At 38.3% G+C, this 23,506-nt stretch overlaps 2 protein-coding genes across 3 annotated transcripts in view; one reads left to right on the top strand and one right to left on the bottom strand.

The window, feature by feature from the left end:
* Window positions 1-963: 963 nt before the first annotated feature.
* On the bottom strand, window positions 964-14,470 carry tbrg4 (transforming growth factor beta regulator 4). The gene is made up of 12 exons (XM_053228119.1): window positions 14,309-14,470; window positions 12,373-12,858; window positions 11,467-11,648; window positions 10,400-10,541; window positions 9,086-9,260; window positions 7,957-8,114; window positions 6,782-6,892; window positions 6,526-6,670; window positions 4,947-5,183; window positions 4,701-4,812; window positions 3,613-3,727; window positions 964-1,503 (listed from the first exon to the last, which is right to left on the bottom strand). The coding sequence occupies exons 2-12, from the start codon at window positions 12,784-12,786 to the stop codon at window positions 1,402-1,404; spliced, it is 1,893 nt and encodes a 630-aa protein (XP_053084094.1). The 5' UTR covers window positions 12,787-12,858; window positions 14,309-14,470; the 3' UTR covers window positions 964-1,401.
* A 349-nt stretch (window positions 14,471-14,819) lies between these two features.
* si:dkey-12j5.1 (uncharacterized) overlaps window positions 14,820-23,506 on the top strand; it is a 73,757-nt gene continuing 65,070 nt past the window's right edge. The window contains exons 1-4 of one of the 2 annotated variants that reach the window (XM_053228027.1): window positions 14,820-15,005; window positions 16,358-16,467; window positions 19,383-19,533; window positions 21,002-21,147. In XM_053228027.1, coding sequence (XP_053084002.1) covers window positions 14,945-15,005; window positions 16,358-16,467; window positions 19,383-19,533; window positions 21,002-21,147 — 468 coding nt within the window. In that variant the 5' untranslated portion in view covers window positions 14,820-14,944. The remainder of the gene's footprint in view (window positions 15,006-16,357; window positions 16,468-19,382; window positions 19,534-21,001; window positions 21,148-23,506) is intronic. The other variant, XM_053228026.1, reaches the window with a different exon arrangement.

Genomic DNA, 23,506 nt, shown 5'->3' with positions numbered 1-23,506 from the left:
TCCATCTATTCTCTGTACCGCTTATCCTACACAGGGTCGTGGGGGAGCCTGGAGCCTATCCCAGGAAACTCGGGGCACAAGGCGGGGGACACCCTGGACAGGGTGCCAACCCATTGCAGGGCACAATCGCACACACTCACACACTCATTCACACACTATGGACAATTTGGAAATGCCAATCAGCCTACAATGCATGTCATTGGACTGGGGGAGGACACCAGAGTACCTGAAGGAAACCCCTGAAGCATGGGGAGAACATTCAAACTCCACACACAGGAAGGAGACGGGATTCGTATGTCCAACCCTGGAGGTGCGAGACAACAGTGCTAACCACTAAGCCCCTGTACACCCAGCTAAGTATTTAAACTTAATTAATTCCAAATTCAAATGATCTCCATCCTTTAACTGTTAACATCTTTGTAACTTGAATCCAATATCCTAAACTCCGCCCACAATTAATTTGCTATGCTTAGAAAATTGCTTTACTATCCTGTTCCTTAATTCGTAATCACCAATACCCAGATATGAACCAAATACAACAGTTCAAGTAACAGTTTATTCTGTCCATATGCTGTACTTCACAATGATGACTGAATCATATATTTCATGTGTAAAAAGCATGTTTTTTAAATGTTTCAAACTCTTAGATCTGAGCACACCCCATTCAGTTTTAAGCAGTCTCAACGACTGTCTCCTTGGCAACAAGGAAAGCCCCATCTTGTTGTCTAGGCAACCACATCACAACTGGTAAGTGGGAGTTTATTATTAGTGGAAAGAGAGTTCTCCGAGGAGACATCCTTTTCGGTTTTTAAGAAGACTTGCAGAACTGATCGTTTTGTCTGGCTGGTTATTATAAGCAGTATAAAGTCTGTTTATCTGAGTATGATGCTTGAGACTGAATTTGTTCCAATGATGTATATATATGTATTTTAAAAAAAATGGTACATAGGTAAAAGACACAACCAGAATTAATTTGTATAATGACCAAATAAAGTTGTATACACCTGAAATACAGATGTGTTTCAAATTACAGCTTGAAACAAAGATACATTTAGAAATAAGCAGATTTTCACATAGCATAGTACATAGTATACAGAATGCTGATGAACTACCTAAGCTGACAATATCTTTGGGACCTCTGATACTCACAATTTATGGCATCATAATTATAATTTAGTGATGAGTAAAGATGAGTGTTCAGTGTTATATAATTTCTGCATGAAGTTCCTGAAGATCCATGTCCTTGAACTTTTATCATTGGTGAATAAACTAATGTTTCATGACCTTCACTCTCTGATTGTCTCCGGCTGTACCTAAACAACTGGGAGCCCAATTTTATTTGCACTGCTGTGTGTTTCTGAAGTTCTGCTTTGGTCTGTGGATGTGCTGCAGTCCATAAGCTCACTTAGCCATGTCCTCAGCTACAGCCTTCCCGATCTTATCCTTCAGATAGGACACTCGCTGCCAATCCGTCTTCAACTCCAGCCACTCGAAGTACGGAACCTGAAGAGAGGCACAACAGGAAGAGGTCATGTGTGGCCTGGGAAACGCTTCACATGGTCAAATTTTGACATATACTTTATCCTTATATATAATTTTAAAATCTACAAGTTTTGCTGAATCTCAACCAGAAGTAAAGTCCTAGCATTTTAAAAATAATTTTAGAACTCACAAAAGTGAAAAGGGAGAAAATTGCATTTTCGCATCTTCATGAGATTTCATCTCAATTCCACTGAACGTCGCCTCGCCTACCTCTACCTTTATAACCTCATCTACTTATGTGAAAAACAACATTACTGCCAAACGTGAAAGAATTATATGGTTTAATCACAAGCCTCATCGTCATCTCTTCACTAGTCGTTCCTTGGTGAGGAAATAATTGCTGATTAATTCAGTCAGCTCTGTTCTGTTGACTAAATTTCTTGTTTATAGTGTTTTTTTTACCACAACAAAACTTTGTGTGTAAGCACACTTCGCTCTTTTGCATAAGCATCACAGACATTTCGATGGCCGATATCTGTTTACAGGTAGCTTGTGGCTATGGCGTGTAGCTATCCACAATCATGATCAAAGATAATCACACTTAGCTAACAAGGTTCTCACTGCATTATCCACTGCATTTGCTATACTGGCTCACGTTGGTCCAAACTTTCCCCATAGGTGTTCATTTGGGTTGAGATCTGGTGACTCTGAGGGCCATAACATAAGATTTACATCATTTTCACACTCATCAAACCATTCATGCCCTGTGAATGGGGGCGGGGTCATCCTCAGGATATAAATGTTTCACCGTAAGATAAAGGTGATATCCTACAGAAGAAGAACTTTGCATTGATTTGCAGTGACCCTGCTCTCTAAGCGGACAAATGGAAACAAACCATGCCAGCAAAATTAAATGGCTCCCACAGCGTAACAAACCTGGCAGGTTTTCCTTTAATTCATCACCTGTCTGTATGTGCAGTATATATTTTGCTTTTATAATAACCTCCACTCTTCTGGCAAGACTTTCCAATGATTTAACTGAATAATTTACCTGTACTGCTACAGTGTTACATAGCAAATATTGGTGTCCTCTTTGAAAAGGTGAAGTAAGAACACGCCATAATAAATCTTGCAGCTAAATCTTGCATCCCTAGATTAAACGATAAGAAGCACTGAAATGGAAGAAAAGTGAAGCATTACGTTTGCAAATACAGAAACTAAAAGGAAGAGATTGTGCTCAATCAGCCTGTCGACTCCATTCCTGGAACTGTTTTGCTCACTTTTCTTTCAAGCTATAACACTGCCTAATCATTTTTCAGTCTGAACTAATAGAAGAACCAGCCAAGTCAATCCAGTTCTAACAGGATTATCCTAAATGCTGCAGAGAGGGGGAGAGAAAGAGAGGGGGAGAGAAAGAGAGAGAGTCTCAATCCTGTTCTGCAGCTCTCTGCTACTGCTGCTATTTTTAAACCAAGCATGGGACAATCTGCTATGCCAGACGCTGCAGCACGAACGTAGCTAACTTGTGCTAGCCGTGGCTGACAGCAATGTCAAGCGCACAGAAATGTAAAAAAATCAGTGACATTAAATGCCTCGAGCAACATGACACATACAGTAACATGGTAGCACATATTAGCTGCTTGTATACAGAAAACATCTGTTATTGTATCTAATCTAAATTTACACAGTGGGTTGATATAATTAGCATGACAAAGCTAGAAGCTGGAAGCTAGATTCTTTTTTTGCATACGGATACCTCTATGTACCAATGATTATTTATCATGTGCATACAGATTCTTCTATGCTTTTGTGCAGTTATGTAGATTTTGCTATGTTCGAAATGACACCTTGAAAGTGGGGGGATGGAATGGATGTATACACTGTTTGCTAATTAGGGTCCTAGCATAAGATAACTGGCCCCTAGAAGCACAAGGCAAACGCTAACTAGCCTCTAAAAAATATCCCCTTCTCCTGGCATGAAATTAACTGATCCCCAGTCATGTCGTCATTTAAAAGAAGTCTCAAAATAAGGCTATAAAGAGAGCTAGACTAACAAGTCGCTGATATTTCCCTCATGTTTTGCTGCTTTTTTGTTCTTTTCATCTTTCTCTCGCTCACTTTATGACCTACCTCCACTAGCAGAAACCCGGCCAGCTGCAGGTGGCGCTTCTGCATGGCGAAGCGGCCCAGGAGATCTTTGCTCCTGGATGCAAAATGAGGGAACTCCCAGGCCACAAAAGCCAACCTAAATACATAAATACAGGCACGCATACACACACACACACACACACACACACACACACACACACACACACACACACACACACACACGAAAATATATAACGTGATAACTATGATGAATCTTTTGGGCATAAGTAGCTATAATTTTAAAGAATACAACAGACAGGGACGCTCAGACAGACAGACTGTCAGTATGCCTCTGTCTGTCTGTCTGTCTGTCTGTCTAATTTCTCTCTGTCTGTCTCTGTCTGTCTGTATGTCTCTCTCTCTCTATTTGTATGTCTATGTCTGTCTTTCAGCCTGGATCTGTCTGTTTTTTTTTATCTGGATGTCTACCTGCCTTTGTCTGTCTTTCTGCTTTTGTTGGTTGGCTGTGTGTGTTGTGGACTGAGTGTCAGTATGCCTCTGTCTGTCTAACAGTCTGCGACACACAGAGCCAACCAGACAGACAGACAGACAAAAGCAGAAAGACAGACAGAGGCAGGTAGACATCCAGATTAAAAAAACAGACAGATCCAGACCAAGAGTCAGACATAGATATACAAATAGAAAGAGAGAGACACACAGACAAAGAGGCAGAGAGACACATGCTGACCAAAACAAATAGAGAGACAAAGTCAGAGATATACAAGTAGATAGAAAGACAGACAGACAGACAGGTTTACAGACATGTAAAGATAAACACAGACAGACAGACAGGCTGACCAATAAGGAAACAGGTTTTGTTATACCAGCCAAACATAGCCTGATACATAAAAACACAGGATATACTGCACAGTTCTCAGAAATACCAATGAAATTGCTGCGTAAATGAAATGCGTTGCATTTCGTTTCATCATTAGTCACGCGAAGAAATTAGGATGTTCTACACGTGACTATTATCTTGGAAATAAATTTAACATTTGCATCTTCACTGTTTACTTGTATTCAAGGTTAACATTGGGCTCAGGATCAGGTTTAGTTTTTTCGACCCTCACCTGCGTGCTCCCTCAGGTAAGCGCTCCGTGCCGCCCCCTCCAGGTAAGTGTGGCGCTTCCAGGTTCTCCAGGTCTATGGGCTTATTCTCTGAATCCACCACAATTTCTGCATCTAAACAGCGGCACAACAAATCAATTATAAATAAATACAACATAATCTAGCTATTCATATGCTTCACTGTTAAATCTTATAAAATTTACTACAGCAGAGTGACAGTCAACACACACACACACACACACACACACCTATGTTCCACCCGTACACCGTGTTGATGTCTTTGCGCAGCGCTTTTGTGCGATTTTCAGTGAGGATGTGCAGGGCTTTGTGTAGGGTGCTCTGAACGGGTGTTAGGCTGGGCTTGGTCTGTTTTTCAAGGACTGCTGGAAGCGGCACGGAGGCACGCATGCCAGATTCGAGCTGCCCTGAGGCAGCAATATGAAGCACCTTCAAAGCGTAGTTCTCTGCACGAGCACCACTGCCTCCTAGTGGTAAAGAAACAGAGACATTAATTATACTTAGTGATAGGAAATGCAAAACTGACATGACTAGCTTGGTGCTTTTCGAATAATTGAAAGATTATGAAGTCTGAAGCAGGTGGAGCTGAAAAGACACTGTTCTGTTCAGAGGTTTGTGTTACACTGAAGTACAACAACCTTGGCTGCAAAAAATCCCGCAAGAGGTATTTGCTGACATCATGTGGCTATATGAAGAACAGCAAGTAAAAACAAACTGCGCAGAAGATTTGTTACCCCATATTGAAGAAAAATATACAGCATTTACACATACACTCAATGGCCACTTTAATAGGAACACATGTACCCCTGCTCATTCATGCAATTATCCAGTCAGACAATCATGTATCAGCAGTGCAATGCATAAAATCATGCAACAAAAAGGGGACCAGGCAATGTTTTTCTGATCTTCAGCTGTTCGGAGTCAGTGAGCCCAGTATAGCCTCAGATTCCTGTTCTTGGCTGACAGGTGTGGACTCTGATGTGGTCTTGTAAGAGTGTTGTGTGTCCTGAGGTGCTTTTCTTCTCACCACGGTTGTAGTAAGTGATTATCTGAGTTACTGTAGCCTTCCTGTCAGCTCATACCAGTCTGATCATTCTCCACTGACTAATCAACAACACCTTTCCACTGTTCCGATGTTTTTTTCATATTTACAGACTCCAGAGACTGTTGTGCGTGAAAATCCCAGTAACTCACCACTTTCTGAAATCCTCAAACCAGATTGTCTGGTACGAACAACCACGCCATGGTCAAAGTCACTGAGATCACATGTTTTTCTCATTCTGATGTTTGATCAGACCATCAACTGAATGTCAACTGAATTAACTGAAGTGGCTAGTTAATGTCTTTGAATTGAAATTCCCAAATATATTTACTGCAAATATTTACATACATGTAAAAAAATGTAAACATATCTGAAACAATATCAAGATATTTTGGAAAATATAACTTCTTTTTTTTTTTGCATATTTGACATTTCAAGTTCCAGGGAAAAGGTGCAAACTGTTTGTATGCTACCCATCTTCAGCATTTCGCTGAAAGTCTGATGCTACACTTGCTAGCTTATCTTTTGCTCACTAATTTATTTTCGACTCTAATCAATCAGGAGCATATGGTTTTGATAAACGTTTGAACAGAACGAGAAATATCATCTTGTGACATCTTAGGACTTTAAAATGAAACAGGAGAAAAGTCATTCATACATTCTATCCTTGCATACTGTATGACCCCCAAGATCAATATGAACCTAATTAGAAAGAAATCACAGATTTAGCTTTCCTGGAACTGGGATTTCTGTTATTCAGTTGTCACCTGTAACTTTGCTCTGAAACGCAGGGTCTGTGACAGCGGCAATAAACTCGGGTTTGGCCTGCTGGAAAACGCAGAGAGCCCAGACTACATCAGTCAGTACAAAAGGTTCCAAGCTCTTCCAGGAGCTTTCCAAACCTTCATGAACCTACACACACACAAACACACACACAGGACAGATAAAATCATTTTTAATGGTATCAACCAATAACAATCAGCATAATTTACTTAATCTCACATCCCACTCCTGACTGGTTACCTTCGTGTAAAATGGCTCCTTGTTACTGGGCTGGAAGTTGAGCTTGGCGAAGGCCATGAGGAGGTTACACATCTGCAACGTGCTGTACTTTTCACTGTTTTTCACGAAATGCTGAAAGGCAGAAAGAAGGACAATGTATTTTTTAAAAATACAGTCACTTATGTACTCTTTTACCACAGTGCTATTCGATTTTTCTCAAACCTGACTGGTCTTAAGGTGCTCTGTATAACAGCTCTGTAATATAAACCATAGATTTATATTATATTATATTATATTATATTATATCATATTATAGTATAGTATATTACAGTGATCATGGTATCGTTTCTATAGTAACAGCTCATTCACTAGGGGATGCCCCAAATAATCCAAATCTAATAACCAATTAATTAAAATAAAAACTGTGTTGTTATTTAACAAAGAAAAGCACAAGTTTTCTGTACTATACATATATATTTTTTTTAAATTTATGAACATTTATGGAAGGAGTCTCCAGTGTCAGGGCTTTGTAAAGTTTTTCCGCCAGGGGAGAGTCTTCAGGACAGATGACTTTGCATTCCTGGTTTCTCTGTAACATGAAAATCTGTTTTTTTCCTGGTCTTATTAACTTTTTTTTAAATTCATTTATTAGTTTATTGCCACTATAAACCAAGTGATAACAGGAGCTAAAGTGTTTTGTGGATGTAGCACAATATCAAAGGTAACTACAAAAGGGTTAAAAAGTGTTAATCGTTGGCATACTGCTGATTATTTTCCTATAACAGCACACCCTATCCTGTTTTATTTCTTATATGACTGCTAGCTAGCTTGCCGTCTTAGAGTTAACTTTGGTGTCAAAGATCAAGGTGTCTAGCATAACTATTTAATGCTTTACTATTTAAGTTACATATGCTTAGGGTCAAAATTAGCTACATTCCACAGGAAAAATGCAGACCTGGCAACACTGCCTATGCTACCAACTAAATGCACCTGTGGCGTCTTTCACTGTAATGTGTTTCTCAGCCTGAACAGCAGTTCTGCCATGTTTTTCAGCCTTCACTCATCCGGTAAACAGTATAGATGAATGGTTTGGCATTTTATTGAATAGTTGCTCCTTTGTATATTGTAATATATCAAACACCCAATTATTAGAACATGTTTAATATGTAGATGGGCTGAATGAATAGGGTTTATACCTGGGTAAATCCCTCGAACAGAGGCAGGTGGAGCCACTTCAGGAAGGCTAGAGACTTTGAACAGCGCATGACTTCAGTAGCGCTCATCTCTGGTAATCTAGGCAAAAGCTCAGCAGCCATCCTCTGGCACACTTGAGTCTGGTGGAAATGCAGCTTACCTGCAGGAATGAAAATCAGAATAGCAACTGTCTACTTTGAATCTGAACTACAGTGAAAGCATTTGAAAAACAAAACTGCATGGTAATATCATCCAAGATGTATGCAGGTGCATACATGGTTAAATGTCTCACTGCTGTTACAGTGCCTTACATGAGTATTCACTCCCCACCCTCAGACCTTTTCCACATTTTGTAGTGCTACAAACTGGAACTTCTTATCACTCTGAGAACACCATCTCCACAGTGAAGCATGGTGGTGGCAGCATCCATTAGGGATGTTTACATCAGCAGGGAGTGGGAACTGCTCCGGGTTGAGGGCAGAGACAAATACAGGGCAAACCTGTTTCAGTCTGCAAGAGTGATCCAGACCTCAAGCTGATTGAGAATCTGTGACAAGATTACCATCCAGTTACCATCCAGCCTAGCAGAGGTGGAGAAATTTTACCAAGAACAATGGACCAAAAATATGAGGATCCACTTGTGCAAAGCTTATAGGGACACATCCCAGAAGGCAGTTCTACCAAGCACTGACCCAGGAGGGTGAATACTTATGCAACCAACAAATGTCTGCTTTTTTTGTTCAATTAAACTTTGTGTCACAATAAAAAATATCTTGTACCTCCAAATGTTAGACATATTGTGTAAATCAAATCCAAAAAAAAAAAAAAATCCATTTCAATTCCAGGTTGTAACGCAGCAAATTGTGGATAGGAGCAAGAGGGTGAATATGTATGCAAGGCTGTATCGATGAGGCGAAAAACAGAATATACTAACCACGGTTAGGATCACTAGCAATAAAACCCAATAATACCAGCCCTTAGGAACTTTGTACTGAAACTATAGTAATATGACTCAGCAGGTTAGGTTTTCTCTAACCCATAGAAGACTGATTTGTGAACTGTAAAATGCTTTTAAACCTTGTTTAAAATCCAGCTACATGACTAAATCAGAAGTAGATTTTATTAACTGACCATAAGCGAACACGATGTCCAGCAGCAGTGGTGTATTGAGTTCAGAAGATGGTTTCTGGTGCAGGTGGTAGGACAGCGCACGCAGGAGTGGCACCGATCGGCGGCCCTGCAATGCCACGGCTAACGTCGCCCTGCGGATGTCCTCAGTGCTGAACTTCTCAGCCAACTCCAGGGCCTGGTGCAGAAAGATGATAAGGTAGCATCAGACATGCAAGATACATGGTGGAAGCTGAGCTTGTTTAATTTATCCAAGACATCCAAAGATAAATCCTTTCAGCAGGGTCACTGATTTGGGGTGTATTTTGTTCAAATGGTAAACAAACATACCTGCCTATCAGTATACCATAATATTCCTGAAAATGTATTTCATATAGTGAGAACTTGTTAATAGTCTATTAGATTTGCCATCTTTGCTTCAGAACAGCAAGAACAGACCTTCAAAATCATGTTGCATCATGCCATGCTGAAAATTGTGTATGGTTGCTGCGTCAGCCTGAGGATGGTCCATGTGGTCAACATTAGAGGACTGTTTCAACGCCACTGAGGTAATGAAAACTAACTGAAATCTGCAGAAATGCAAAATTCACCCAACTGAGTGCATAAGTTTACTTTATACAAGTCTTACATAAGCGTGCTGAGTCTGCTCATGTTGGACAAAATACAGCACTCTCTACGACTGTAGTAAAAGATATTTACTCTTGATCAGCAGACATATTTTAGATCTGAGTATCAGTACAGTATAAACATCAGTATTCACTCTTTTATTATTGACATGATAGAGAATGTGGAGAGAATGTAGGGGTGAAGTTTTCACTGCTACTTCATAAACAGCAGCACCACCATTTTCACCATTTTTATCAAGACCATAAAGAGACCATAGTACTGCCTTGTTTTCTATCATCACACAAGACCAAGGTTTACAAATTCATAAGTCAAAGCTGACCTAGATTACATCGGCGCATGGCGAAGGTAACAAATAACAAATTGTCCTTCCTGTCCTGAGTCCTTTCCCTTTAAGTGAACTGCCTTGAAATTTTATCAGCATTTGCTCTGATGGATGCTTGAAAAAGCAGAAAAGTTTAGTTTTCACTACGTCTCTGGTATCACCACATAACATTAATAATATTAAAGGAGTAAAAATTCTATAACATTGTAATATTGTTAATATTCATAACACATACCACCATCACGTGATGCATGACTTAATGGAATGCACAATTTGGGCGAATATTAAAGTTATAAATTACATATATATACATATGTTAATATTGGCCACATGTATATGTGTGTGTGTGTGTGTGTCTGTGTGTTTACCTTATCTTCGAGCTTTTCCATGAGCGGAGGGGAGAGTCTTGCGGCTCGGCTCATGAGCATGGTGACCGTGCGGGGGTCATTCAGCTCTGTCCAGCGCAGCTCCAGTTGCTTTAGCACAGACGTCAGTAGCTCATCTCCCTGTCTGCCATACACACACACACACACACACACACACACACAACTAACTGTATTGCAACATATATACACAAACTATAAATGTCCATATCCAAACAGCAGGAGCACAAGTTAGTAATAGGCACTAGTAATGGAGTAATTTTATATAACCACCTCTAATTTTCATCTGCCAGATAAATGATTACTCCAAACACTGATTACTCCACACATGCACCAAACATTTTATCCACAAATGGCATGACTGAGCCCTGATCAATTGGATGCACTAAACCTTAAAAAGTAACACACAGCGAATGTGCTGTACATGTACGTTAAATAATCCGGTGATTTTTAAGCTGAAATAATTCCTCCAGAAGGTATTGTGAATATACAGCAATGTCAAAGTCCACTTCTGGAGGGAGGCACTGCTGCACAGCTTAGTGGTTATACAGATGGTATAAACCTCACAGCTGGATATATTAATATAGCTCGTACCTGGATTCAAGTCACAGGAGGAATGCATGATACAGACAAAAATACTGTAATTATATATTGCATCCTACTGTTGGTGTAATATGCATTATAACCAATTAAAACGCATGGTTTAAGATTGGCCTTTAAGACTGGTCTGACTGTCTTAACCAAACATCTGATGAATAATGTGCATGTTATGGATCATTCAAACAGAAACATGGTGATTTAATGAATAGTTAGTGAAATCATTTACATACAGCAAAGGCCAATACTGCAATCTGGTTTAACAAATGATACATTGTGCATCCCTAATTCAAGCACTTCAGCTACCGAATCAACTGAATCAATTGAATCAACTAAATCAGAATCAAGTGTGTGATTCACTAGTCATCCTCATTCATACATCCAAAAGCTACAGGGAAAAATATCAATATTAAGTCTTATACTATGCTAGTGCTTTACTTAATATTCGTGTTTACCCCTGACTCTTCCAGCCCGACGCCCAGTCCGCCAGAGAGGAAAGGTGGCGGTAGTTGAAGCGCCGGAGCCGCCACAGTGCCTCCGTCTGGAGAGAGCACATCACTGGAGTGCTGGATGGGACACCAAGAATGGAGAGAGCACGCAAGACAGAAACCAGTGTGCCATTCCATATCCCATTCACCTAAAAAAAAAAAAAAAAAAAAAAAAAAAAAAAAAAAAAGCTTCATTTTACCACCACAGTGATGAGTGAGTTAGAGCATAAACAATACATCTGTAGGTTGAAAAATACATCCCCATGCATATCTTTTGTGAGACCTTGAAACTGTAAGGTGATTTCTGTAATCTGTAAGTGGATTTTATAGTGGTGACTGGGTTACTGAATAAAAATGGCTGCCATCAGCCAATCAGATTTCAGCAGGCTTTTCACGTGGTCAGCACTGAGCTACTATCACGAAATCTATAGCATCTTTTTTGTTTTATGTAACTTGGCAAGAACTGGTCACTAGGGCTGCTATTTGTGAAGAGTGCCACTTCTTCTTATTTCTGTCCTTTTAAAAAAATCCTTGTACTTTTACTGTGCTATGTAAAGCACACTGAATTGCCTTTGTGTGTAGCACCTTATAATTCCTATGTCACAATTTACATATATTCTATATTATAGATATGGTGCAAGAATATAGACACAGACACAAACAGCAGGAGCAACTGTGAGTAACCTGACCGAATGCAGTTTGAAATTTTATGTACTTCTTTTTCACATCATCCCATATAAAATATCTTCTAATGCCTGAGTAATCTGTAAAACATCTTCGAAAATCAATATCTGAATCCCATGACGTTGATGGAAATCAAACAGCTTTAGCATTCACACACATTAATGCACATCTCTCTGTAGCATCACTTACCTGAGAGTTCAAAGCCTCTAGCAGATCCACACAGCGAGGGTCCTGAAGGATACTTTCTCTGTTGATATCTTTCTTTTCCACTGCCAATCGGCTGAGTTGGATCAGACACATGCCCGCTTGATTGGCGGAGCCGCCTTGTTCCACCCACAAACTCAGCACTTCCTGTGGTGTGGTCGCCTTCTCGACACGAATATCCAGTTCAGTGCGTGTAAATGTGACGGTTGGCTCATCTGCCTGCGCTGGACCAGCACCCAGACTCAGGGGCCTGATGGAGGGAAGGGTTAGGGACTGGGACCATGGTGGATACTCTGTGATTGGGTGAGCTGTGAGCGTATGAAGACGGCCGGCGGCTGAAGAGGCCTGGGGGCATACGGCCAAGAGGCGAGTGCACCGGCTCAAAAACCTGCTGGCCATTTGGGAGAATCTTCAGTGAAGCAAGTGAGTGGCTAGAAATCAAGACTTGGCATCCACATATCGGTTGAGCGGCTATAACAGGAAGTTGATGATAGAGAGACAGAAAGAATGAGATGAAGATTGAGACAGAGAAAGAAACAAATCAAATATGAGATATAAGACACACAAGGAAGTAAAAGCAAATAAGTGATTTAACAGCTAAGCATATTGGAATACAAAAAAAAAAAAAAAAAAAAAACAAAAAAAAGAGATAGACACTTCATCCAGAGTACTGCTGAGATTACTTGGCATATTTAGAGACAAATCATTCAAGATCTGGCAAGATTTTAAAACATTAATTAAGGAATAAACCAAGATGAGGCTTGCTGTTATAGAAAATTCATCCACAATGGGGTAGTATGATGTGACCTGAGGCAAAGCAGTTACTCTTACCACCCCAAAGTTGATTATTTTCCAACAACAGTGTGTCCTGAAATGTTTTATTCCTCTTATATGACAACAAATTGCCAACTATTACAGTTTTTCATTTAATAATAAACAACACATAACGCTTTTTTAAATAATTTACTGTATAGCTACATTAAATGTTGCATAACATCCACCAAACAAGTTCCTGTTATCATTCACATTACAGTATGCTTTTCTCTCGCTTTAAGTTAATTAGACAAAAAAATTGCAGCGTGTCATGTTACTGAGAAACTGAACTCCTCTGTCCTGAAGACTCTGTACCTGACTCTTACAAAGCTCTGACACTGGAGACTCCTTCCATAAATGGTATCTAAACATCTCCTTACAGCCAGCTTCAGCAGATCAATGATATTTTTTCATATGTGAATAGATGCATTAATGCAAACGCAATTCCAGTATGTGAAAGAATGGTTGAAAGAACATCATCGAGAATATCACTAATCAACTGGCAAAGCTGGCAAAATATCTGTGGTTTAAAAAATTCAATTAAAAAAAAAAAAAAAAACATCCTACTGCCTTCAGATTTAAAAACTTCACTGTCATTTACACAAACTTCCCTAATGTTAAGGCAAGACACTGAAGGTAAACAGGGTGTATTTTATAAACATACATACATACACACACACATTTATATATGTGTGTATAATATATATATATATATATATATATATATATATATATATATATATATATATATATATATATATATATATATATATAAAAGACACATATACACATATACACACACATATATAGACACATATATAGATATATACACATATCTAAAGTTATAGCACAGAGTAAACATGATAGTTACTTTTCCCTACAGGGATAACAAATGTTTTTAACATGCAGTATTAAAATTATATTACAGATTTTGAACAGATCAATAAATAGCTTCTCAATAAGGAAGTATTCTGACCTTGTCGCTATGGAGGCGCTACCAGACTTTACCTGTCAACTAACACGACTTTTCAACCTCTATGCAGTTAATTACGCTCTAAAATACAAACCAAGCTTTTAAACATAAGTATAAACCATGAGCATATCTCACCTTTCAGTTTCTTTTTTCAAAAAATTCAGACCCGGCGACATTCACATGGAATTAGCATTGGAAGGCGCGGAATATTGTCGTAACCACTGTTGCGTAAGGAGTACGTCATTGTTGCGCGACAGTTGCTCACTCCTCTCGCGCTGTTCTGATAAACCTGTCCGTTTATGTATACACAAAATACGTTTGACACTACATTCACGTATGAAATAGCCGTGTTCTCATGAGAGTGTAGTTGATTTTAAATAATCATAACACATAATTTCTTTTATTTTGAAATTAAATTTGCTACCGGAAGTGGAAGCCAAGATATTCACGTTGCTCCACATGCTAGCGTTTGCGTTACTTTTTATCCCCACCCGTATTCCAACAAACCCCGCCTCTTCTTTAAAACGCCTTTCGATTGGTTAGTATTATTGTCAGCTTGTAAGTAGCCAATCTTAGAGCAGGATTTGGAATAGTCCAGCCAATCCTGGTGTAGAAGGCTGGAATAGCATCAATACGATTGTGAAAAAAAGTCAGAGTGCATAAGTCCCATGCCTTTTCCATTTCGGAGCTGTATATGCATATCTGCGCTATAAACAATATCAAATAAAAGGTTTTGTGTATCACAAGAGTTGCTGTCATCGTAACACAACCATGGGAGGACAAGCAAAGGCTAAAAAGAAAGGCAAACCTAAAAGAAAAGAGAACCGTAGAGGTAAATGTCTAGTTTTTAAACTATAAAGGTACTAATATAACTGTAGTCATAGAGACTGTGTGAAGATATTTCATCAAATCAGGGATCAAGGCTAGGATTTGGCATAAGTTATGTGTTTATAGCTGGCTGATCAACTACTGACACAAAAGCATCATGTTATATTGTTGTATGTTATATCACAGAGCTTAGACCAGACACACTATTATAAGACTTATATGTCTATAGCAGAGGGTTCCTATAGTGGCAATTAGTAGAAATTATAGGTCTGCTATTTTAAAAATTCACATTGCTTTACTGTAAATACATGAAAATCAACAGGAATGTAACTTTCTTATTTAAAGATTACAAAAATGATCATGAAAGATCAATATAAAATACATAGAAACCCCATAGAAATGTGTTCATGTTACATTTAATACATACACATTTATGACATATCTTAAAGAGTTTAATATACCATATGGTTCTGTTATATTTACACATGTACCCATGCTTTTATGAATCACTGTGTGTAAGAGAACTGCAGAGACACTCTGCACTCACTGTGTCTAGTGAGAGGACTGGGCTTGTGCGTCACACTGCAGCATCTCATCTCCACTCTTACATCTAAACTAGATCGCGACTTTGATTCGAGGCACTGAACCCTGTGTCGAGAGTGCTAGCAAATGGTAACAGTTGTGTTCGTCGGTTTAGTCGGGTTGCATTTCATATAATATTTACGCAAAAGCATTGAGGCTTGCTTTACCACTAAATTTATCCATCTATCCGTCCATCCATTTTCTGCACCGCTTATCCTACGCAGGGTCAGGGGTAACCTGGAGCCTATCCCAGGGGACACGGGGCGCAAGGTGGGGGACACTGTGGACGTGGTGCCAACCCATGACAGTGCACAACTGCGCACACACACACACACACACACACTATGGGCAATTTAGAGATGCTAATCAGCCTACAACACATGTCTTTGGACTGGGGAGGAAACTGGAGGACCTGGAGGAAACCCCTGAAGCACAGGTAGAACATGAAAACTCCGTACACACACAGGGCGGAGGCGGGAATCGAGCCCCCAACCCCTGAGGCGAGAGGCAAACATGCTAACCAATAAGCCACCGTGCCCCCACCACTAACTCTATATTATCAGATAAAGTTATTTAATTTGATTTGATTTTCATTTCTATTCTGTAGTAGTTAGAACTTTTACAAAGCTGCAGCAGGCTACAGACTGAAATGTCGCCCGTGTGTTGTTTAGATTTTAGGATATTCACTTTTGCCATTATGATCATCTATGGGAGAGAGGAACAATTGTATTTTTTTTATTATAATGATCATGCCTGATTTAATTCTTGTTCCAGGTCTAGAGAACACAGCAGTGTCACCACAGGACAGGATGAAAGCCAGGATGCAGGACAGAGCCAAAAAGAAGACGGCTGAAAAATACACCATCGATCAGTTACTGGAAAAGGTAATGCATGTCGATTTTTTTTTTAGGGGTGTACGATATATAAAATTACAATTTGATCTGATTTGACACATTTTCTATACAGCAAAAATGAGCAGCCTGAATGTGTCTTAGGTTTTCATTTGATTAAAACAGTTAACATTATAAAAGTGAAAGATTTAAACCTTAATCATAACACAGTGTTTGTGTGATCCATTCAGACATCAGGTCATGAAACAAAATGTCTATTATAATGTAACAAAATTAAATAGCTAATAAAACATTAGCTCTCTAGCCAGCCTTTCACTGGTGTGACTCTTAAGGGGGCGTGTCTGATGCACAGGGATATTTATTTCCCATGATGCTGTTAGCTGCTTGTGTTGTGAACATCCGGTAGCTATCTATAGCCCTAGACTTTTTTTTTTTTTTTTTTTTTGAATCCTGCTTACTCCAAGTGTCTTTTGTTTTCATCTAGTTTTAGAGGCTGACACAGATGAGAGATGTCGGACATGTTTGTGGTATTAGTGCTGACGTGTGGTGTGGTACTCATATACACTGTAACGTTTCACTTAGTCCTGGGCGATTTTCACAATTATTTCGGTTATTTCAAATTAATGTTTTCAAAACGATCTTGTACATGTGTGTATATACAGTTCTGTGCAAAAGTCTTAGGCACATGCAAAGAAATGCTGTAGAGCAAAGATGCCTTCAAAAACAATTAAATTAAATGTTTCTACATTTAAAAAATACTATAAAGAGCAGTAAACAGTAATAAATGAAACAAAGTCAATATTTGGTGTGATGATCCTTCGCTTTAGTCTCAGGTACAATGTGTGCAGTTTTATAAAGAAATGAGCTGTAAGTTTTACTGAGCATCTTGCAGAAGCAGCCACAGTTCTTCTGGAGACTTTAATTGTCACACTTGCTTTTTATTTTTGCAGCAAAACCCAGCAGCCTTCATTATGTTTTTTTGTCTGAAAAGTGTCTCTTATGTAATATGTGTATCTATATCAATAATGTAGAAGTCATAAAATAACAATCTATAACAAAGTTTGTACTAAAAAAAAAATGCTTTTGCACAGTACTGTGTATATATATTTGCACAGTACTGTGTATATATATATATATATATATATATATATATATATATATATATATATACATTTTTTATTAAAACATCCTTAAATGCTATGTAAAAGTTTAAACCAATATGAAAGAAAAACACAGCCTTCTTAACCTAATAAATGCCCCCTACAGACTGCGCTTCTCCCAAACACTGCGCACTTAGATTTATAAACATTATATTTATAAAAGAAGTTTTACTTTGTTTATTTCTGATGCTGTGGGCGGCCATGTTGATTTGATGTCACTCCGTAAATGGGGAATCTCAGTTGCGGTGGCATTGCATTAATGGGCAGTGGTGGCTCAGTGGTTAAGGCTCTGGTTTACTGATCAGAAGGTCGGGCATTCAAGCCCCAGCACTGCCAAGCTGCCACTGTCGGGCCCTTGAACAAGGCCCTTAACTCTCTCTGCTCCAGGGGCGCTGTATCACGGCTGACCCTGCTCTCAGACCTCAGATTCCTAACAAGCTGGGATATGCGAAGAACATAATTTCAACATAATATCACATAATTTCAACATAATATTAAGGCTCATTCTCCTTCTGTCATGAAAGACATTACTCTTGAGAAAGAAGGGTTCACCAAGTTGTGCAAAAATAATAACAGCGCCCTCTATAGCAAATAGTGCAAACTATTTAAAAAAAAAAATCCTTTCTTTAAATATTCTTTATATAAAAGAACCATTGTTTGCACTATTTGCTATAGATGGTGCTGTTACTATTTTTGCACATCTACATTTTCCATTAGTCCATTCTAATACATAAAAATCTTTGAAAAATTTTGCAGTTTATTCATAATTGCATTATGTAAGAACAAAAAAAAAATTGAAATCATAATTGAGAATCTTTCATAAAGTTGAAAAATCAATATATATATATATATTTTTTTTCTGCAATATTGCCCAGCTCTAGTTCCAGTCCCCGACTCACTAGTGTGGAAGCTACTTTTTTTTTTTTTTTTTTTACTGATAAGTGGGGGCTTGATTAAATTAAAATATTTATTAAACCTCATTTAATATAAACTGTATTTTATGTCAAACATCCTATTTTGTTATGATGCAGTCTGTTGAATATATTGTTCGAGATGCAGAATTATTAAATCGAAAGTCTCATATTGAATGATATGATACACCATATTGTTAAACCCCCAAGATCTTACTTGCCCTTTAGCGTGAATGCGTGTGTAAATAGCGTCCTGGAATGAACTGCTGTCCCATCCAGGGTATATTTCCTCCATACACCCAGCATTCCCGGGAATAAGGAGGAATAGTTTTATTTCATGGTTGCCAGAGTGCAAGGTGAAAACTAAGCTGTTCTTGAATCGAACTGCTTTTAGAAATTAATTGCGTTTTTTTGATTTAATACATTTTTTGTGCTGCACTGTACGGATGCATTTTATACACAAGCATTTCCCTTTGGAATTGTTCTGTAGGTGGCTCTTAAATGTACAACACATCATAATTCATGCATTTGTGTGTCACGCAGTGATGTTTTAATAAACTTGAACTTGAACAATAGGATTAATAATAGTGAAGTCGCATAGCAATATTAATCTAAAACGGTTGAACATTTTCCAAGGAGGCTGATTTGTTATTTTTTTAAACTGTAGGATCGCCTCCTTTCTCAGATTAATCCCTGGTTGTACTGCAAAAGTGGCCGCTCTTGTGACGTAGCTGTTTGGTCCATCTGATTCAACAGGGGCAATTGTCAAGGGCGTGTCTAAAACAGTATGATAAAACCGGATTGTTTTTCTCCAAATGGAATGAACACGTGTCATATTTGCGATTTGTAATACTGTTTGTTTCTCTCTCTCTTTTAGACAGAAGAATGTATGGACAACTTTGACTTTCCAATGGCAAAGATGTTCTGTCAGCGTGCCCTGGACATTGAACCTACCAACCTGACCGTTCTGGACATGCTAGGAAACATCTGTGCTGAGCTGGGGGACATGGATAAAGCCAAACAAATATCCTTTAGCTTGAGATGGAAATTGTCCAAACGCACTCTATCCGGATGGACAGAAATTTGAAGTGATGCTAACTGTGTGGAGAAGTGTGTGGTACAGTGGTACTCAGAGTGAAGCCGGTCTGATTTCTGCCAAAAATACAACTTTAGATTATTGTAATTCTGTTAATTCATTATGATTCAGCCATATCACAATAATGTTTTGAAGAATGATTACTTTTTTTTTTTTTAAACTTGTACCTGTCTCTTTATGTCCTGGACATAACATTTTCCTTTCCTTTAATTGTCATCATATCTCAACCTGACAGCCCATGGGTTGGTGTGATGCCATGACACGTCACACATTTTATCTGTTTATAGTTGCATTTAATGTTAGCATTTAGTTCCTCTTATCACTTACGTTATAGCAGCTGTAAACATTCGTTTCCCTTACCAGCTTCTCTTGTTTCCTTTCTCTTTAAACCACAAAATACTCTCTCCTGAAGGCTTTCACGTATCAGAAAACTTCAAGTTACAGCTATGCCTCTGACCATTACAAAGCACTGACACTGGAGACTCCTTCCACAAATGCTCAATAACCATCTTGCAGAAAATGTCACCATATCAACAACTACATATGTTTTTTTAATCTGTTTATGTGGCGTGTCCACCGTACAAGCCTCATTGTAAATTGTTACTATGGAAACATTAACGTATTAGAACGCATTAATAACAAAACTGTGATCTGTGGTCGAAACTACAGTCAGAACTGTGGTGCACTTTCTGACCAATCCGAATCAAGAATTCAGGAGCGCTCTGGTATAATAAACCCTAGCTTTGAATAGCTCTTATATTGAAGAATGAGATAATAATACTCATGCTAGATAAATAGATAGATCTAATGAACTGAATGATGTGAACAAAAAGTAGCCTTGTGCAATCATACAATACAACTGCATTGCTAGAATTTGTCTAAACACTCACAGAAAACTCATCTGGAGTCTCTACAAGGTCAGAATGCTCAAAGAATACAATCAAATAATGGTAGTTTGTCAGAGAGCTCATTTTTGTATGGCAGGATTTATCTATATTGTGCAGCACTATGATTCCTTTGAATGCTATGAATGCTGTGGAAATTACAAGATCCAAACAGTAAAGCAAAGAGTAGCCACGAGTCAGCCATTCAGGATGGGACGGCATTTATCTTGAGAGTGCAGATGCTATAAAATTGCACTGCCTGAAAGAACATGAGGTAATTATAATATTTTGAGGTCTTGTGTTTAATATCTCTGTAAAAAATATAAGCAAATCCATGCATGACTCCTCATCCTCCTCATCTCCTTATCAGTTCATTAACATTTTGTATGTCATTGACTACAGTTAAACATTTCTTGTTTTTTTTTTTTTTTTATAATTTTTTTTCCGGTGATTTAAGTTTGTTGGGGTGTGTGTGATTCTTGAAAGCGTTTTGGCCCTTAACAGCAGTATACATATTTCTGAAAGCAGTGGAACTGAGTCCAGAAGAAGGCCACACCAAATACATGTACCTGGGTCAGATTCACACAGGCGCCGAGGCTGTGCAATACTTCAGCAAAGGCACTGAAGTCATGCTCAAAGCCATAGACAAGCAAGTCCAAGAGGTATGTATCAAGGTGACTTTTGTCTATAGATACAAATCATTTATTTTATTTTACATTACTTTAATCATTAAGTGAATTAATAATATATTGTTAGTGAATTGATATATTGTTACTGCACAGTAAGGACTTAATCCTTCATATATATATATGAGAGAGTATTAAAGGAATACAGTTGTAAATTCAAGATAACAGAGATGCCTTAATTTACTGTATAAACACACATTTTTCCTGTCTTTAAGAATGAACTGAAAAATAGCACTAAAATATTGCCTAATGTTCTCTGGGAAAGTATTGAAGAGTGTATATGCAGTGTGTGGCTGGTGGGATATACTGCATCAGGAGTTCAGCAAGGTACACAGTGATAAACCATTTTAGGATTTAAACCTCATAAACAGGACATTATAGTCAACACGGAGCTCAATAGGCAGCCTGTGTAGCTTTAATAGAGCTGGGGAAATGTACTGTACTGACTTCCTGCTGCGTTCTGAACTAGCTGAGGCTTTTGGCTATGTTTCTCAGATGACAATATGCAGCTTTAGAGATCCATGGAAATGAAAAGATAAACCGGCAACTAGAGTTACACCAAGGTCCTTTACGGTGGCTTTTGGTTTCACAGAATAATCATCAAGCTCTTCTCTTACTGCGAGCAAACATCAGTATTTCTGTTTTATCAAATTTCGGTGAAAGAAGTTTCTATTCATCGGAACCTTTATGTCATTTAAACAGTCTTCCATCTGATGTGCTAGTGAATCTGGCTGGACTGACTAATGTAATTGTGTATCACAGTTTAGAAGTGAAAGCCAACATTATGTTTAATGGTTGTGAATTTCCAAAGGGCTGAATATAAAGGGAATATAAAAGGGGGCCTAAAACACAGCCTAGAGGCTCACCATATTGCACTTTTTGTAAGTGTGTGTGGTAGAATGATTAGTGATGCAGCCCAAAGAAGGTCTGCCTGTACGCAAGGAGAGTAATTCATCCTGATATGGGTAAATGGACATTAAAGGTGTTCTTCAGCTCTATTGCTATTGTGCTAATTGCTCTCTCAGTAGCCCTGTTTAGGATATACAGTAAATTGCACAATATTGGACCCAGCTCGTTCTAGCCTGGTTTGTGTAGCTCTTGCTTTGCATTGCAGCAAATAATGTAGAAAGTGCTGTCAACCTGAAAGGAGGGATGGTACAGAGACTACACAAAAGCTGTAAGCAGCATTTACCTGTATCTCTGGTTTTCAACTATGTCATCTGGCTTAATGTTATATTTACAATTAATTAAGCAGAACAGTAAAAAAAAAAGCTATATCATGGTGTCTGATTTTCGCACACATGCAGAATTTCTACTCTGATTGAATTTTGTGCAAACGAATATCTAGAATGTTTGAAATCCCATCATTTTAATAAATCTAAAACAAAATACAAATAAAATAAAATACCTTATACCACTGCGCTTGATTCTGATTGGATTCTGAAGGCGTTGATTAATTTTCTGAAGTAACAACTGATATGAGCACTTGTATGATGGAAGCTCATACAATATAAACACATTGTGAAAATGTGTAATTTTTGAAATGTTGAAGTTTTCCCATATGAGGATTTTTGGAAGGAGTCTCCAGTGCCAGTAACACTCAGAGGTAAAGCTGTAACTTTGAGTTTTATGGGTGGCAGGCTTTGCAGTTTCTCAGTAACATGACAAGCTGGATTCTTTGCCTTATTAATTTAAGAGTGAGAAAGGAGAGGGTAAGGGTAAGGTAAGGGAACGACTGTTTGCGCTGTTGTAATGTAAGTAATTACAGGAACTAACGTGTTTTGTGGATGTTCCCCAACAATAAAACTAACTATAAATGAATAAAAGGTATTACTTCTCATTATTTAATAAATAAACAATATTATTAGCAAATAATTATTAGCAAATTGCTGTGGTTTAAGTGGAATTACGCACTGCAGATGTGCTGTTATTGGAAAATAAAAAACTTTGTGGCAGGCTGTATCACATCAACAGCATTGCATGGCGTTTTTAGTTTATGTTATTTTATTTTTTAAGTTTTTTTCCTATAACAGCACACTCCATTCAGGGCTATGTGTTAAAATAACATGGGAAAAATGTGTTAAAATAATGCTGTACAGCATCACCATACAGTATTTTTAAAAGCAAACACCCCAGAATTTTATCCAGAATGATTCACGAGTGAAAGAGAATCCGAGCAGAAAGTTGTTAAATGAGTTGGCAGAGATGGAAGTGCTGCAGAATGACGTTTCCAGCAGCTGAGCAAACACAAAAGACAGATAATTGTAGGAACAACAAAGAGAGACAAAGCTAATTTTTTTTAGTTACTGATGCTAACACTAGTCACACACACACA

This window comes from Pangasianodon hypophthalmus, chromosome 22 (genome assembly GCF_027358585.1).
Source record: "Pangasianodon hypophthalmus isolate fPanHyp1 chromosome 22, fPanHyp1.pri, whole genome shotgun sequence".
Lineage (NCBI taxonomy): Eukaryota > Metazoa > Chordata > Actinopteri > Siluriformes > Pangasiidae > Pangasianodon > Pangasianodon hypophthalmus.
This window is presented reverse-complemented; position numbering and strand designations above follow the sequence as displayed.

Excerpts from the sequence above, each read along its gene's own strand:
- tbrg4 (XM_053228119.1), bottom strand. The coding sequence starts at position 12,786 with ATGGCCAGCAGGTTTTTGAGCCGGTGCACTCGCCTCTTGGCCGTATGC. Across the intron at positions 11,649-12,372 it reads TAGAGGCTTTGAACTCTCAG|GTGAATGGGATATGGAATGG; the intron begins GTAAGTGATGCT and ends TTTTTTTTTTAG. Across the intron at positions 1,504-3,612 it reads CCGGGTTTCTGCTAGTGGAG|GTTCCGTACTTCGAGTGGCT; the intron begins GTAGGTCATAAA and ends GCCTCTCTTCAG.